Source organism: Hippopotamus amphibius, chromosome 13 (assembly GCF_030028045.1).
Source record: "Hippopotamus amphibius kiboko isolate mHipAmp2 chromosome 13, mHipAmp2.hap2, whole genome shotgun sequence".
Taxonomy (NCBI): domain Eukaryota; kingdom Metazoa; phylum Chordata; class Mammalia; order Artiodactyla; family Hippopotamidae; genus Hippopotamus; species Hippopotamus amphibius.
Window position 1 is genome coordinate 102,342,891 of NC_080198.1, and position 16,480 is coordinate 102,359,370.

Consider the following 16,480-nt stretch of genomic DNA (forward strand, 5'->3'; position numbering starts at 1 on the left):
CTGCCTTTTTATTTAGTATTTTAGCATTTCCAGCATCATTAACTATCCTTCATGGAAGTTGTATGACTGTGACCTAATTTACTGAATCAACCCACTGTTGACGGGCATTTAGCTTGAGCTGTTTCTTGAACGTGAGTTCACTAGATGATTACAAGGAAAACATCATTTTGTTCTTTTTAAAGTGCACAATTCAGTGGTTATTAGCATATTCACAGAGTTGTGCAACCACCACTACTATCTAATCTCAATATGTTCATCACCCCATAAAGAAACCCCAGCCCATTCTCCCCTTCCTTCAGAGACTGGTAACCACGAATCTACTTTCTGTCTCTACGGATCTGCCTAGGCTTTTCTAGACATTTCAAAGCAATGGAATCGTACAATAAGTGACCTTTGTAACTGGCTTCTGTCACAGCCTAATGTTTTCATCCATGTCGTAGCACCTATCAGCACTTCATTCCATTCTTCATTCCAGCCAAAAACTAGTCCCTCTGTGTGGCTAGAGCATGTTTTGTTTATCCGTGTATTGGTCGACCGACATTTGGGTTGCTTCCGTTGTGGGCTAGCATGTGTGAACAGTCACGTACAAAGTTTTGTGTGCGTCCGTGTTTCAGTCCTCGGGTGGATGCCTCGGCGTGGGACTGCTGGGTCATTCGGTATGAGGAACTGCTGAACTGTTCCCCAGAGCACCTGCAGCATTTCAGGTCCTCACCAGGAATGTGCGAGGGTTCCCATTTCTCCGTGCCTTCACTTACGCTTGTTGTTTTCTGTTTTCTTTCTAAGCTGGTATAGTCATCGTAGTGGACTAGCACAGTATCATTTGCATTTGCATTTCCCAAATGGCTAATGACGTTGAGCACCTTTTCACGTGTTTGCTGGCCATCCGTATAACCTTCTTTGGAACAATGTCTTTTCAAATCCGTTGCCCATTCCTTAGTTGGGTTATCTTTTTGTTGTTGAGTTGTAAGACTTCTTTCTATATTTCCGATTCTTGACAGATACATGATTTGCAAAGATGTTCTCGCATTCTGTGGGGGTTTTCACGTTCTTGAAGGCATCTTTTGAAGCACGAAAATTTTTATTTTAATTTTTGTGTGAATATATGTTTCAGTTCTCTTGGGTAGATACCTCGGAGTGGAATTGCTGGGTCATTCTGTATGAGGAACTGCCAGACAAGATGTTTGTCTTTGGTTGCTGTGTTTTTGATGTCACACCTAAGAAACTGTTGCCTCATCCAAGCCCACAGAGATTTATGTTTTTTTCTAAGAATTTTAGAGTTTTAGCTCTTACATATCGGTCTTTGATCTATTTGAGTCGACTTTTGTATCTGGTGTAAGGTACGGGTCTAACTTCATTCTTTTGCGTGTGGAAATGCAGTTTTCCCAGCACCATTAAAAGAAGGTTTTTATCGAAGTATAGTTGATTTACAATATTATATTAATTTCAGGTGTACAACATAGCGATTCAATATTTTTATAGCTTATACTCCATTTAAAATTATTATAAAATTCTGGCTGTATTCCCTGTGCTGTACAGTGTATCCTTGTAGTTTATTTATTTTATTTAAATTTTCTTTTTATATTTATTTGGCTGCACTGGGTCTTAGTTGCAGCATTGCGGGATCCAGTTCCCCGACCAGGGATTGAACCCAGGCCCCCGACGTTGGGAGCACAGAGTCTCAGCCACTGGACCACCAGGGAAGTCCCTATTTTATATTTAGTAATTTGTACCTCTTGGTCCTCGACCCCTAAGTTGCCCCCCCTTCCCTCTCCCCACTGGTGACCACTAGCTTGTTCTCTGGATCTGTGAGTCTCCTTCTGTTTTGTTATATTCCTTCGTTTTATTTTTTAGATTCTACATATGTGATAAGATACAGTATTTGTCTTTCTCTGTCTGACTCATTTCACTTAGCATAATACCCTCCACGTCCATCCATGTTGTTGGAATTGACAAATTTTCATTCTTTTTTTGTGGCTGAGTAATATTCCATTTTGCATCTATTTCACATCTTCTTTATCTATTCATCTGCTGATGGACACTTAGATTGCTTCCGTATCTTGGCTGTTATAAATAATGCTGCCATGAGCATTGGGTTGCATGTATCCTTTCTGACTAGTGTTTTTGTTTTCTAGTACTGGGATTGCTGGATCATATGGTAGTTCTATTTTTAGTTTTTTTAAGAAAACCTCCAACCTCCTTTAAGAAACTGTTTTCCAAAGTGGCTGCACCAACTTATATTCCCACCAACAGTGTAGGAGGGTCCCCTTTTCTCCACATCCTCGGCAAAAGTTGTTATTTTTGGTCTTTTTGATGATGGCCATTCTGATGTGTGAGAGATGATATCTCGTGGTTTTGATTTGCATTTCTCTGATGATTAGTGATGTTGAGCATCTTTTCCTGTGTTTTTCGTCTGTATGTCTTCTTCGGAAAAATGTCTGTTCAGATCTTCTACCCATTTTCTAATTTTTTTTTAAAATTTAGTTGTATGAGCTGTTTACATATTTTGGATATTAACCCCTTATTGGTCATATCATTTTCAAATATCTTCTCCCATTCAGTAGGTCATCTTTTCATTTTGCTGATGGTTTTCTTTGCTGTGCAGAAGCTTTTAAGGTTAATTAGGTCCCATTTGTTTATTTTTGCTTTTGTTTTCTTTGCCTTGGGAGGCAGATCCAAAGAACTATTGCTACAACTATGACAAAAAGTTTTCTGCCAATGTCGTTTTCTAGGAGTTTCATAGTTTCCAGTCTTACATGTAGGTCTGTAATCCATTTTGAGCTTATTTTTATATGTGGTGTGAAAAAATGCTCTAATTTCGTTCCTTTACGTGTAGCTTCCAGTTTTCCCAGAACCATTATTGAAGAGACGATCTTTGCTCTGTCTCAGTGCCGTCTTTTGAAAAGATCATTCTCTCCTTATTGGATGATCTTGGCACCTTTTTGAAAATCAGGTGCTCGTGAGCGTGTGGGTTTACTTCTGGGCTCGCAGTTCTCTTCCATCGTCGCGTGCCCTGGGCCAGCGCCTCAGGCTCGTTTCCTGTCGTCTCGTTAAATTCCACAGCGTGAGTGTGAGTCCTCCACCTCTGCTTTTCTCTTTTTCAAGATTATTTTCAGCTGTTCTGAGTCCTTGCCTTTACATATGAATTTTAGGATCAGCTTGTCCACTTCTGGGAAAAAAAAGGGCAGCTGATATTTTGATACAGATTGCATTGAGCCTGTTGACCAGTTTGGGGGGTATTGTCATCTTAACAATATTAAGTCCTCAACCATGAACCTAGGATGTCTTTCCACTTATTTAGGTCTAATTTATTTCAGTGACATTTTCCGTGTGTAACTCTTGCACTTTTTTGTTAAATTTATTCCAAATATTTAAATCTTTTCAATGCTGTTGCAAACAGGATTGTTCCTTAATTTCATTTTCAGTGAGTTTATTGCTGCTGTATCTTAGTATAACAGGGCTTTTAATAGTAACAGATGTATTGATATATAGTATATATACCATTTAGTTTACCCTTTAAAGTGTATAATTTTTGCTGTACACCTGAAACTAGCATAACATTGTAAATCAACGATACTTCAATTTTTTAATTTTTAAAAATGTATACTATAAAAGTGTATAATTTAATGATCTCTCGCACATATTCACTCTAACCTCTCGTACTGGTGCCAGATCCATCAGCTCTCTTTGCCGTTTAGACTCTTCAGTTCCTTTCCCCTGCTCTCCCCTGTCCTAAATCTCTTTTTCCCCACCTTTTCATTTTGGCAAAATACCTGTAACATAAAATTTACTGTTCTAACCATATTTAAATGCACAGTTCAGTGGTGTCAGGCACATTCACAGTGTTGTATAACTCCCACCGCTATTTCCAGAACTTTTTCATCATCCCAAACTGAAACTCTGTCCCCATTAACCCCCTGCGTCCCCAGCCCCTGGCACCCACCATTCTGCTTTCTGTCTCTGTGAATTTGACTCCTCTAGGGACCGCATATAAGTGGAATCATACAGTTTTTGTCCCTTTGGGTCTGGCTTATTTCACTTGGCGTAATGTCCTCAGGTTCCTCCGTGTTGCGCAGGTCTCAGGATTTTATTCCTGTTTAAGGCTGAGTCATACTCCACTGTGTGGAGGGACCACATTGTGTCTGTCCACCTGTCTGTTGATGGGCACTTGTGAGTAACGCTGCTGCAAACATTCGTGTAGAGGTATTTGCTTGGGTTCCTGCTTTTCAGTCTTTTGGATGAGGCTGTGAGCTGAGACTGGGGCACGGATGGGAGTTGACACCTCGGACAGCGACGTTCCATCCCCTTTCCTTACTCACTCCCAGGGTGGGGGCAGCCAGGCCCACACCCCCCGGCGGAAAGTCAGCCTTGGTCTCTGGATCCTGCCGGTGGTCTGGGAGGGGAGAGTTGCGGATCGTCACGGGTCCCAGCAGGGCAGTGAGCCCAGCCTTGCCCCCCGCCTCCCTTCACTCCTCCACGTGCCGGAGAAGTGGTACTCACAGACGAGTGCTCACGTCACTGGAGTGTGCCAGCCAGATGCACACTCAGGCACCCCCACCTGGCTGAGCTGGGGGAGCCCACGACGCCCCTCTGGGGCCCCTTCCAGCCCCGGCCCCCCTGCACTGAATTCTCAGGCGCGTCACGTCTCCGAGCTTCCTGATGGTTTGACACCAAGGGGCGCGCCCCTAGGTGAGACGTCGGGTGGCTGTGCACACATCTCTGCTGTGTGGAGGGGTCATCCACGTCCACCAGGGGCCAGGGCGGCTCAGCCCCTCGGTCAGGCGGGCTGTGGCGTGACAAGATCACAGTGGATTCTTCTCCATCATGGGTGGATTTGGCTGGAACTTCCAGAGTCGTCCTGAAGATTCTGCCACGTGTGCAGCTGCACAGGGCAGGGTTTCAGGTGTGTGCGGCCGTGGCCCCTGGGCTGCAAGGTGTGCCAGCTCCACCGAGATGGTGCCAGAGCGTCTCCCCAGAGGCACCCGCCAATTTACGCCCCCACCGGCAGCGCGAGGACGCCCACTGTTCCACCGACACCAGGCGGCCGCGCCAGGGCCTCTCTCGGACACAGGGAACGCCGTCCGTTTGACGCAGGCCTCTGGAGTGAGAAACCCAACTCCCCCACAGAAAAGCGAAGACAGAGATAGTGCAGGCCACCGAAGGCAACTTTCAAAAAATTATAAAGAAGAACTTGAACTTCCCAGGTGGCGCAGTGCTTAAGAATCCGCCTGCCGATGCAGGGGACACAGGTTCGAGCCCTGCTCTGGGAAGATCCCACAGGCCGCAGAGCAGCTAAGCCCGTGTGCCACAACACGTGCTGAGCCTGTGCTTTAGAGCCCGCAAGCCACAACTACGGAGCCCACGTGCCACAGCTAATGAAGCCCGCACGCCTAGAGCCCGTGCTCTGCAACAAGAGAAGCCACCGCACTGAGAAGCCTGCGCACCACATTGAAGAGTAGCTCCCACTCACCACAACTAGAGAAAGCCCGCGCACAGCAACAAAGACCCAACACAGCTAATACGTAAATAAATAAATTTATTTTAAAAAACCTGGTAGCAAAAATGTCAAGGGGAAAATTGGAAACAAACAAACAAACAAAAAAACACAGAGGAAATTTCCAAAAAAATAGGTCAGAACAACAGAAATAGAAGGGAGATAAATGATTTAAGAGCCAGACGGTCCGTGGACACAGCCCCTGGAGTTGGGCAGGTGTACGCCCTAACTTACTCCAGGCCCAATTGTGGCCACTACTTAGGGCCGCAGGGTGACTCCTGAACAACAGAGCTGGTAGCACCTGCGGCAGGACCCTTGGGCTGTGGGAAGGAAGTGCATGGTGGGGCCGGAGGACCGTGTCTTAGTAAAAGAGCACTGTGACCTGGGGGCTTAAAGTAGCAGAAATCTCTTCTCTCACAGACTGGAGGCCATTAATCTGAAATCTGACAGGGCCACACCCCCTCCGGAGGCTCAGGGGGACGGTCCTTCTTGCCTCTTCCAGCTTCTGGGGCCTCCGGGCGTCCCCAGGCTTGTGGTCGCATCACCCGAGCTCTGTGTCGTGGTCACTTGGCCTCCTCCCCTCCCCTGTGTGTCTGTGTCTCCTCTTCCGTCTCCTACAGAGACTCTTGTCCTTAGATTAGGACCACCAGATAATCCGCTCTCATGTCTTCTCTCAAGGTCCTGGCCTTGATTGCAGCTGCAAAGACCTTTTTCCAAATGAGGTCCTGTTTGCAGGTCGCAAGGGTTTGGGTGCGGACACATGTTTGGGGCCCGTCAGCCCGCTGCAGAGGGTGTGAGGAGCGGCGGTGACCCTCCCACGGGAGGAGCACGGCACCTGGCGTTGGACCCAGCGCGCTGCGGTGCTGGTGCCGAGGGGGCTCCCTGCCGCGCCCCCAAGCCCCCGTGTTTCCTTCTCTGCGCAGCGGCTCCCCGGCCAGTTCCTGCTCCTCAGACAAGGTGGGGCCAGAGGCAGCCCCCGTGGCCACCAGAGAGAAGATCCGCTCCCGGTTCCACGGCAGCCACGACCTGATCCACCGCCTGTTTGTCTGCATTTCAGGTGCCACATCTGGGCCTGGGCTGGATGTGGGCTTGGGGACACGGTGGCGGGGGTGTGCTTTAGGGGAGCGGCTGGCACGGGTGCAGGAGGCTCCCCACTGCTGTCAGGGTGCTGGTGTGTCAGGGTGCTGGGTGCCGGCTGCTAGAGTGTCGGGGTGCCAGGTGCTGGTGTGTCGGGATCCTGGGTGCTGGGTGCCAGGTGCCAGTGTGTTGCGGTGCTGGGGTGCCGGGTGCCCTGCCTGGGCCTTCCTCACCGTGTCACTTCATCACTCACGGGCCCGGTGAAGAGGCGGCAGCGTGCTTCACTGGGTCCTCCACGGTGGGTGGGGACCCCATTCTGGTCCTGGTGGCCCCTCGCCGCCCACACAGGGAGACTGTTCAGTGTGTGGCTCAGAGCTCACTGTGCGTCCTGATGGACTGCTGTTGCTCTGTCTTCTCTTGGGACGGCAGTCGGCGGCGGGGAGGGGGCGATGACTGTGTTGTCTCCCCGGGGATTCAGAGAGGGGAGTGAGCACAGACGTGTCCTGTTAATGCTTCCTTCTAGTTGTGTGTTATTTACTAATGTGGTTGTGCCAGGTCTTGGTTGCAGCATGTGGGCTTCTTCGTTGTGGCAGGCATGCTCCTTCGTTGCAGCATGCGAACTGGCAGTTGCAGCATGCATGTGAGATCTAGTTCCCTGACCAGGGATCGAACCTGGGCCGCTTGCACTGGGAGTGCAGCGTGCCATCCACTGTGCCACCAGGGAAGTCCCGTTCTGTGTGTTTAAATAGCTGCCGCGTGGTTTAAAGGTATGACGGATGTGCAGCGGAGTGCGCCCTCCCGGCCCCCTGCCTGCCTTCCATCCTCCCTCTTCTGGGGCCGGGTTCAGGCAGTGCCTGTCCTGCAGCCCAGCTCCCCGGCCTGGCGTTTCCTCTGGCTCCAGGGCCTCTGGATGGAGGGGCAGCCACGGGGCGGCCTGTGAACTGGCGGATGCTGCAGAGTCAGGGTCACTCTGAGCCGCCGAGGGCCCCACAGGCACGGTCCCCAGCCAGGTCAGGTGGGACCCCGAGACCTCGGGTGACTCTGAGGTTCAGTTCGAGCACCTGCCAGGACCCATGACGCGGATCTGATTTGAGGTCTGGGAGTATCACGTCCAGCTGGTGCTCAGCACGGCCGCGGGCGCAGGATTCCTCCGGCAGCACTGGCCACGGTACCGTGGTGCGGATGGGTCCCGGGCTGTCCGAGTGCCGGTGGGAGGTGCACGGTCACCCCCTGGCCTTGCTGGAAACGGCAGCCCCGTCTGCCCCCAAAGAGCTAGCCGTGCTTTTCCCCGAGAAGGGCTGACGCGACCTACGGAGGAAACCTCTGCAGGGGAGCGTGGGGGCCGCCTTGTCCTGCCAACAAGCGGAGAGCGCTGGCGGGGTGGGGGCCCCACGCCCAGGCAGGGTCCACCCTGGGCTCCCCGCAGTCGGGGTGGCCGTGAGGGGGGAGGCGCCGCCGCGGGGGTGGGCGCAGCTCGGGGCTCTGGGCTCGTCCCTCAGGGAGGGGCCAGGGTCAAAGCACAAGTGAGAACGACTGGTCCCCGGGGGGGAGGGTGCTGCTTGCTGAGTAATTCGCCCCGTGCGCCCACCTTCCCTGGACGCCTGAGCTTTGGCTTCTGCCAAAGCTGGGGCTGGGTGGCCCCGTCCCGCGGCCACTCATCCGAGGGCACGCTGGCCCCCGACTGGGAGCCCCGGTTGGGTCCACCAGCTCCCAGCACCTCACCGCCCCCCTCGGCCGTCCTCCCCCAGGCGTGGCCGACCAGCTGCAGACCAACTACGCCAGTGACCTGAGGAGTATCCTCAAGACCCTCTTCCAGGTCATGGCCACCAAGCCAGAAACGGACACCAAGGAAAAGTCAAAGAAGGGTGAGTGCCAGCTCGGGACAGGCTCTGAGGCCCGTGCTGACCGTCACGCCCGCTGCCCCCAGGAAGAGGGCCTGTGGAAATCTGCACCCCCAGGCCTGGCCCAGCGCGGCCACCCAGCTTTTACGCCGCTGGCCACGTTCCAGATGGACACCGCCCAGCAGTGCTGGGCTGTCTGCTGGGGGGCGGAGGGACGCACATCGCTGGCCCGGGTGCCCTGAGAGGCCACCGCCGGAGAAGTGGCACCACCCCCACGGCTTTGCGGGGGGATCAGAACCCCTGCGCACATGCCCTGCTCCTCTCCCCCTGCACGCGCCCCAGCGATGCCACCCCGCTTCCCGTGGTTGATGGGCCGGGAGGCGCGGTGCCCTTCCCAGTGGAGCCGGGACCAGAAGTGGTGCAGGATCACTTCCACCGAACCCCACCTGTCAGAGCAGCCAGCGGCCAGCCCAGCGTCAAGGAGGGGACGTGGCCGTCTGTGACCTGCCTCACGCACGCTCGGCTCGGCTCAGCACAGGCGCACGGGTGTGCTCTGTATCCCCCTCACACGCTCACACAAGCACGCATGCACACCCCCACACACGGGACAGAGGTGTGTGGTGAGGGAGCCGGTGTCAGGAAGGGAACGATAAGGCACGGGGAGCTTGGCCCCTGCTCCCTGGAAGGAGGTGGCAGGGTCCCAGCGTGGGGAAGGGGCCTGGCCCCTGCTTGCCCGCCCTCTGCTGGGCCGAGGCTCCAGTTCTGGGCAAGCGGCCCCTCATCATAGGAGCTTCCACTCGAGAATGTCCGGGCACACAGGGCAGCTGACCCAGCCCTGGAGGGCACGTCCTCGCCCACAGGGAGAGCCGTCTGTACCGTGTGCCCACCCAGCTCTGCCTCCCAGGGCCCACACCATCGGGCCACACTGCCCCCATCTGCCAGGGAAGTGTGGGCGGGGCTGCCTTCTGGAACATCATGGCTCAGAAGGGGCGGTGACGTGGCTGCCTCTGCAAGGAAGGGAGTGTGGGCCCCGGGGCCGTGGCCAGGCCTGGTGCCCTGCCTGCCTTGGGGATCACGGTCCAAGGGGACCTGGCCACACAGAGACGGTGGAGGTGCCACGCGCCTCGGGGCCCACAGGCAGGAGCAGCTGCACCCCTGAGGGCACTCAGGTGGAAGGGCCCCCGCGGGGGTCATCACCCAGCCTGCAGGGGCCGTGGGCGAGGGCTGCGGTGACTCTCTCTGTGTGGGGCCCTGTGGCTTGTTGGAGGGCTACCCCCTGCGGGTGGCACCTCCCAGGGACCGTGGCAGCCCACTGACCCCAGCGACCACCCCTCTCTTCCAGTCACCCAGACCCTGCGGAGCGCGGCCTTGGAGGACTGCGCCCTGTGTCAGGAGACCCTGTCATCCTCCGAACGTGCAGCCAAGACCCGAGAGGGAGACTTGGAAGGTGAGCGAGGGGTGGGGGCCAGGAGCCAGTGCGCCACGTGCCGAGCCGAGAGCAGGGACCCCGCCTGGACGTTTCCGCCTCTCTGCCCTGGACCACAGGCTCTGGGCGGGCAGCGCTCCTCCCGCGGGGGCCCCTCCCCACAGGCCTGGGCGTGTCGCTTCCCAAGGGGTGCAGCCCCCTACTCCAGGCCCCTCTGTCCCCTCCTGGGCCCCCAGGGTGGGCACAGGCCCCCTAAGCGGCTGCCACAGAACCCTGGGCCCCTAATGGAATATCTCGTAGCCTGTGGGGCACGGGGTCAGGTGAGGAGCGAGGAGGTGCCGGGGTCCAGGCCGGCAGTGGCTGCTGGAGGTGGCAGGTCCCAGGACACAGGCATACATCCGACCCCCAGCGTTCAGTGCCCCACAGGAGAGGCCTCCCACGGCGGCGTCTGGGAGCTGCCTGTAGGTGTCGGGCGTGGGGGGGCCTTTGTCACTGGGAGCTCTGGCTGCGTGGGAGCCCGGAGACCCTGCTGCGCCAGTAGCCTGGAGGTCGGCCGGCTGCAGGCCTGGTGGACTGGCAGTCAGGGAAGGCGCCTCCAGGGCAGGCTGGGGGCACTGGCAACACATCTGTGGCGGAGGGGCTCCCACGCCCTTCAGAAGGGGTGGAGGCCTGGAGAGGTGTTGAGATGGGAGACAGCAGATCGGCCTGAGCGGGTGTTGAGTGTGACCAGAGACGAGAAGGAGGCTAAAGGTGACCCTGTGATAGGCCAGCGGCCACAGCACCCCGGGGTGCCTGGCCCTCCAGGCTGGCCCCTGCTGGTCCCAGCTCAGGGCCTGCCTCACACTGCCTGGCGACCAGGGTGTGCAGTGGGGCTGCCTTGGCCAGGAGGGCCTAGGGGTGACCGTGCAGCACACGCTTCCCTGCTGTCTGAGTGTTCTGAGCCCTGGTCTTCTCTACCCTCCTGTGAAAATCAGACGGGGTGCCGGGAGCCTCCTGCTCCAGGAGACGTGAAAGGGATGAACGGCAAGGTCTGGAGTGGCCCAGCTGCAGTCAGGGCCATGTCCCCTCTGTGGGCTGCCGGGCAGGGCCTGGGCCCAGCAAGTCCTCAGGAGCCTCACTGGCCTCGGGCCAGGGTCTGGACGTGTGTGTTGGAGCTGGCCTCGTGGCCTGCGTGGGCCCAGGAGCTGATAGGTGCCATCGGGGCGGTACTGCGGCCGGCCAAGCGTGTTACATGGGGCGGGGGTCAGGGGGCAAGCGTGAGATGCAGTCTCCCGGCAGTGGGGGCGAGCTGGCGCTGCCCAGAGCCGTAGCTGGGAGAGCTGCGCGGGATGGGTGTGGGGGGCCTGGGCAGGCGGGCAGGCAGGCAGGTCCTCGGGTGCAGGTTGGTGAGGGGGCGAGAGGGCGGCGAGGAGATCTCCTCGGTCTCGCATGGTGAGCGGCCTTGCTGAGTTCCCTTGGGAGGGGTCATGTGAGTGTGGAGGGAGAGCCCAGTGCACATGCTGTGGCCCCAGGGAGCCGTCCCTGGTGTTCAGCCCCTCGCTGGGCGGCAGTGCTGGGCTCAGAGGTATGTGGTGGGCACCTCGTGTTTGGGGTGGGAGGACTGGGATGCCTCCCTGTGCAAGGTGGCGTCTCCCAGGGCTGACACTGCCCCCCACCCCCAGGTTCTAGAGCACGTCCCCAGAGGCCTCCCCCAAGGAGCACCTGGAGGAGTCACATGGGACGGGCAGCGTGTGGCTGCTGGGTGGCGCGGGTGTCGGGAGGGGCTGGGGCCAGCTTCGGTCCCTGTGAGACGCCCTCAGCACCTCCTCCTCCAGAGCCTGAGAACAGGCCTGGAGCCAGGGTGGGCGGGGCTGCGAGGGCACCTGAGGCCCAACAGGGCATGGATTGAGGAGTCAACAGAGGGGGTTGATTTCTTCATTTCTCAGACCCCCCCGTTTTGCCCAAGGGCCCTGCCAGGCTGGGTGCCGGCTGGGAGAGGCTTGGGAGAGGGTCGTCCAGGTGGACACGCCCTGCCCACGCTCCAAGTCCTGGGGCGCGTTGCGGGCTGCGGCTGGGGTCTGATCGGCAGGCCCGGCCGACAGCTGCAAAGACGGACCCGTCCCCGGGGCACTGTCCGTTTCTGAAGCCGTAGCCAGTCCCGAGCCTCGGGGAGGCCTGGAGGGGAGAGGGGGGGCCGCCTGCCCCACCAGGGGCTCCTGCGTACCCGCCAGCCTCCGACCGCCACCCAAGCCACGGGTCCCCACTGCCGCCGCCACAGTGGGGTCCTTCTGGCTGACGTGACCCCACTGTCGTCGTCACAGACCCGCCTGAGTGGGTCCCGGACGAGGCCTGCGGCTTCTGCACCGCGTGCAAAGCCCCCTTCACCGTCATCCGCAGGAAGCACCACTGCCGCAGCTGCGGGAAGGTAGGTGGGGTGGGTGAGGTCGTCCCGCAGCCCCCGGGGCTGTCGCCACAGGCATCCCAGGAACCGTCACAGACACGGCACCCAGGTCCGGAAGTCAGGACCGATGCCCCAGGGGCTGGTGCGGCCTTGGGGGTCCTCGTGCGACACCCCTGAGCCCTGGGCCCTGCTCTGACTTGGCTCAGGCTGCGGACTCCAGGCGTTCAGCGCACCGGGTGCCGCGGTGCAGCGTCCCGTCCCGCCACTTCAGGCCGCGGGGAGGGGACGGGGGTCCAGATAGGAGCCTGCCGCAGCCTGGGTGTGGGGCCGGGACCCCCTCCTTCAGCCTGGCCTCCTGGCCAAGACCTGTCACAGGTTTTCCGGAAGGTCCCCGCCCCACAAGGGGGATCGGGAGAGCCCCGCCCACGCGCCCGGCCTGGTCTGGGTGGGAGGAAGTGCGGGAAGGCGGGGGGCACCCGGGACTCCGACCCCGTCCTTGCTGCGCCGTCCCTGCGAGGCCACGGTCAGGAAAGGGCGAGGCACGGGGGCTGCAGGGGCCCCGCCCCGGCTCACCGGCCCGCTGCCCGCTCCTGCCTCCCAGATCTTCTGCTCCCGCTGCTCCTCACACTCGGCGCCGCTGCCCCGCTACGGGCAGGTGAAGCCGGTCCGCGTGTGCACGCACTGCTACGTGTTCCACGTCACGCCCTTCTACAGCGACAAGGCGGGCATCTGACACGGCGCCCCACACCCGCGAGGGCCCCAAAGGACTCCAGGGCGGAGGCACCGAGGGCCCGCGCTCCGCCTCCGCCTCCGCTGTCCAGGCCGCTGGCGGCGGGGGCAGAGGGGGGGTCACCGCATTCATCCAGCTGCCGCCACCGCCGCTGCCAGGGCTGCCGGCCGCCCAGCCTCCCAGAGCGTCCAGGGCCGCCTCCCCCCCGCCCCCAGGGGGACCTCAGGCCAGCCGCAGGGGCCAGCAGGAGCTCACCTTCAGCCGACGGGGGACCCGGGGGCACCAGGCGGTGGGCTGGGCCCCCCCAGTGCCCGTCCGCCTGCCCCCCTGCCCTGCTGAGAGGCTGGCTCGAGGCTCGGCCGCAGCTGAATGTCCGCTGGGGAAGGAGGGAGTGGGGTTGATGTCTGAGCTCAGGGCAGCCTCAGCGCCTGGGCCTGCGTCGGGGGAGAGGGTGGGCACCTGCGGGGGGGTGGGGGCCCAGGGCACCACAGGGCTTCCCCGAGTGCTGGCCAGACCGGAGAGCCCAGGCTGTCCTTTCTCTCTCCAGGGTCCTGGGCCCACAGCCGCCCACCCCCTGCCCGCCTCAGGACCTTGTTTCAACACCACGGGTCTCCTTTCTTGTTGGAGGGGGGACGTGCAGAAGCAGGCCGCGTGGTCCTCCGGACAAGCGGCGCGCCCTGCTGCGGTCTGCCCACGCCGGTCCACCGGCTGCTGCGGGGGGTGGGATCAGGCGGCAGGCGGAGGTTTCCCCGCTTCCGAGGCCAGGCTCTCCGGGGGCTGAGGACCCCCGGATGCTCCACCCTTGGCTCTGCCACCGCCCCCGTCCCTCTGCACCCCTGGGACCCTGGCCCACCTCCTCAGACCCCAGAGTGGCCCCGGGGCCCAGCACGGACACCTCCTCAGGCTTAAATCTCAGGCTTCACATTGCAATGACGATTGCAGTTTTATTTTTAGAGAGATGACACACCTACTGCTTCTTTTATAGGATAAAATTCAGTTACTCTTTGACAGAGGAATACACATGCACACAAATGGCTTATGTGGGAGAAGAAAAGTATATAATGGAGGGTATATTATGTATTGAGATTATTTTTATTTTCTAAATGCTGTAATTCAAAACCATTTCCATAAATCTATTTAAGGATTGCAGACACTCTTATTTCTCATGTGCACACGAATGGACTCCTTTTTCTTGGCCTGGGATGTGATGGGGTTCTTGCTGAAGTTCATTCTCCTCTAGGAAGCAGGGGGCTTCTGGACTCCTGGGACAGCCGAAGGGCAGGACTTGACTTCCCACCAGCCCCCGGGAGAGGGGTGGCCGCCCATCCCCCACTGCATCCCACTGCCTGCCCACCCTGCCCAGCTCCTCCCCTAGTGTGTCCTCAGCTCAGACCCCCGGCCTGTGTGTGGGTTGGGGTGGGCAGTGCCCTTGGACACCGCACCGTTGGGCATCCCCCCACCCTGGTGGTCCTGGTCTGGGGCTGCACCACCGCCCACGTGAGGGCTGCCTCCTGGAGTGCCCTGCAGAGAACGTGGGAGGGCAGACACACCCAAGGCCACGGGGCCTTCCCTTGGGACTTGGGTGTCCAGTCCCTCTGAGGTGGCATTGGGGGGGCCAGAGAATGGGGGCGTGACTGCAAGAGGCCCCAGCGGCCACCATACCCATTTTCTTTCTGGTAGGTGAGAAAGCATTCCAGAACATGGGGGCTCCTCTGAGAGGTACTGAGTCCTTTGAGAGCAGAAGAGAAGTGGGATCCAGGAAGACCTGTGTCTCTAGCTGCCCAAGGCCAGGCCTGCCCACCGAGACAGAGTCCCTCTCACGCTGTGGATGGTTGTGCCTGTGTCACTGGCTGGACAACAGTGTTTTCTAGAATGTCAGCTGCCTGGGGGACACCAAACCCTGCTGCCACCTGCCAGGAAGTCAGCACCCTGCAGGAAGCCCCCATGAAGCTACACTGTGGGGTCCCCCTTCCTGTCCTCTAGGTACCCACAGTTGTCACCTTTCAGACCTGGGACACAGGGGTTCTCCTCACTCACCAGGTCGGGGTGGGAGAGGGAGTGGAGACCCAGGAAGGAGGGTCTGCCCCAATGCCCACCCTCGGCACAGACCCAGTGTCCTCCAGAGCGAGGACCTAGACCCCAGGGACAGAGTGCGGTTCTCCAAGCCAGCCTTGCGCCGCCTTTGTGCACTGGGAGGGGGAGGGAGCCCTCCCCTCCGAGCTGGAAGACCTGTGGCCACAGGAGCCCCCAATGAGGGTCAGTAGCTGTCCCATCTGTCCAGAAAGCATGGGATTTTCCATGCTAAGCGGGGGACGTGTGGTCACTCTACCCTTCTACAGGGCTGTCCCCATCCCAAGGGTAGAGCCAGGACCTGGGGGTGGGGAGGGGTTAGTCCAAGGCAGAGTTCCCCACTCAGGAAGGATCTAGAAGGAATGGCCTGCTGCCCACCCACAGCAGGGGCTCGAGACTGTGGGGTGGGGCCAGGGATTTGGAATCAGCCCTTGAGAGCCAGCCTTGGACCTCGAGCAGGTCCCCCTTCCTGAGCCTCAGCTTCCCCGTCGTCACCATCGTTGTCCCCGTTCCTGTTAGTGTTTCCTAAGGGCTGTGCCCTCCACTCCCCATGACAACCCCTTGACTGACAGTCCCTCGAGGGGGCAGGGTCCCATGTCATAGATGGCTCCCAGAAGTTATCAGGCGGCCCAGCCAGGTCGCGGGCTTTCAGGAGAGTCGCGCGAGAGCCAGAAGCGGAGCCCTGTGACCTGGGGATGCCCAGCTGACTGTGCCTGGAGGGCCATGTCCAGGGAGGGCCACTCTGGACACAGAGCACCCATGGCATGCCTTGGTCTGACGGCTGGAGGAAGGCTGGGGGGCTGCCTGGAGCCCACCTCACCCCCCTTTCTGGGCCACGCACAGGCCTGGAGAGAAGGCCGCCAGCGCGCTCCTCACCTCCCCCACGGGCTTCCGGTGACAGGTGGGGCCTTGGGCCTGGCGGCCCCCACAGGCTCTGAGGATCCAGACACAGCCTGCAGCCCCCCGACAGGGCAGGCCACCAAAGGAGGGAGGGTCTGGAGTGGGAGCACCCAAAGCTCTCCGTGTCCCAGGGGGCTGGGAAGCCCCGGGGCGGGAAGAGCCACCAAGCCTGGCCCCCAGGAGGTGGGGAGAAGGCTGCCTCCACTCCGGGTCGGTCCTGCCCCGTCCATCGCAGGCTCAGCTCAGGCCAAGGCCCCCTCCCACTCCGACACACCCTAGCCTCTGGAGGTGTCCCTGCTGCCTGCCCCCACCTGCGGCCCGTCCGTCCCCACACATATGCCGCCTGCCCGCAGGCAGGCAGGCAGGCAGGCGGACACCCACACAGGGCGGGAGTGCAGGAAGGAAAGGAGAAAGGCTGTTAGTGCCCTGGGAGCTGATGGTGGTGGTGGGACAATATCGCCCTGGAGGCAGGTCGGGGGCAGGGCTGGGGACACTCCCCTTTCCCCACCAGGGCTTGGGCTGGGCTGCGCCAAGGTCCCTGCTGCAGCCTCTAATGGCCACCAGG

At 59.1% G+C, this 16,480-nt stretch overlaps 1 protein-coding gene across 2 annotated transcripts in view; it reads left to right on the top strand.

The window, feature by feature from the left end:
• The window catches only part of ZFYVE28 (zinc finger FYVE-type containing 28), a 52,043-nt gene extending 39,095 nt beyond the window's left edge, over positions 1-12,948 (top strand). For both annotated transcript variants that reach the window (XM_057706206.1, XM_057706208.1), the window contains 5 exons: positions 6,415-6,548; positions 8,317-8,433; positions 9,752-9,856; positions 12,136-12,239; positions 12,817-12,948. In XM_057706206.1, coding sequence (XP_057562189.1) covers positions 6,415-6,548; positions 8,317-8,433; positions 9,752-9,856; positions 12,136-12,239; positions 12,817-12,948 — 592 coding nt within the window. The remainder of the gene's footprint in view (positions 1-6,414; positions 6,549-8,316; positions 8,434-9,751; positions 9,857-12,135; positions 12,240-12,816) is intronic.
• The last annotated feature ends 3,532 nt before the right edge of the window (positions 12,949-16,480 follow it).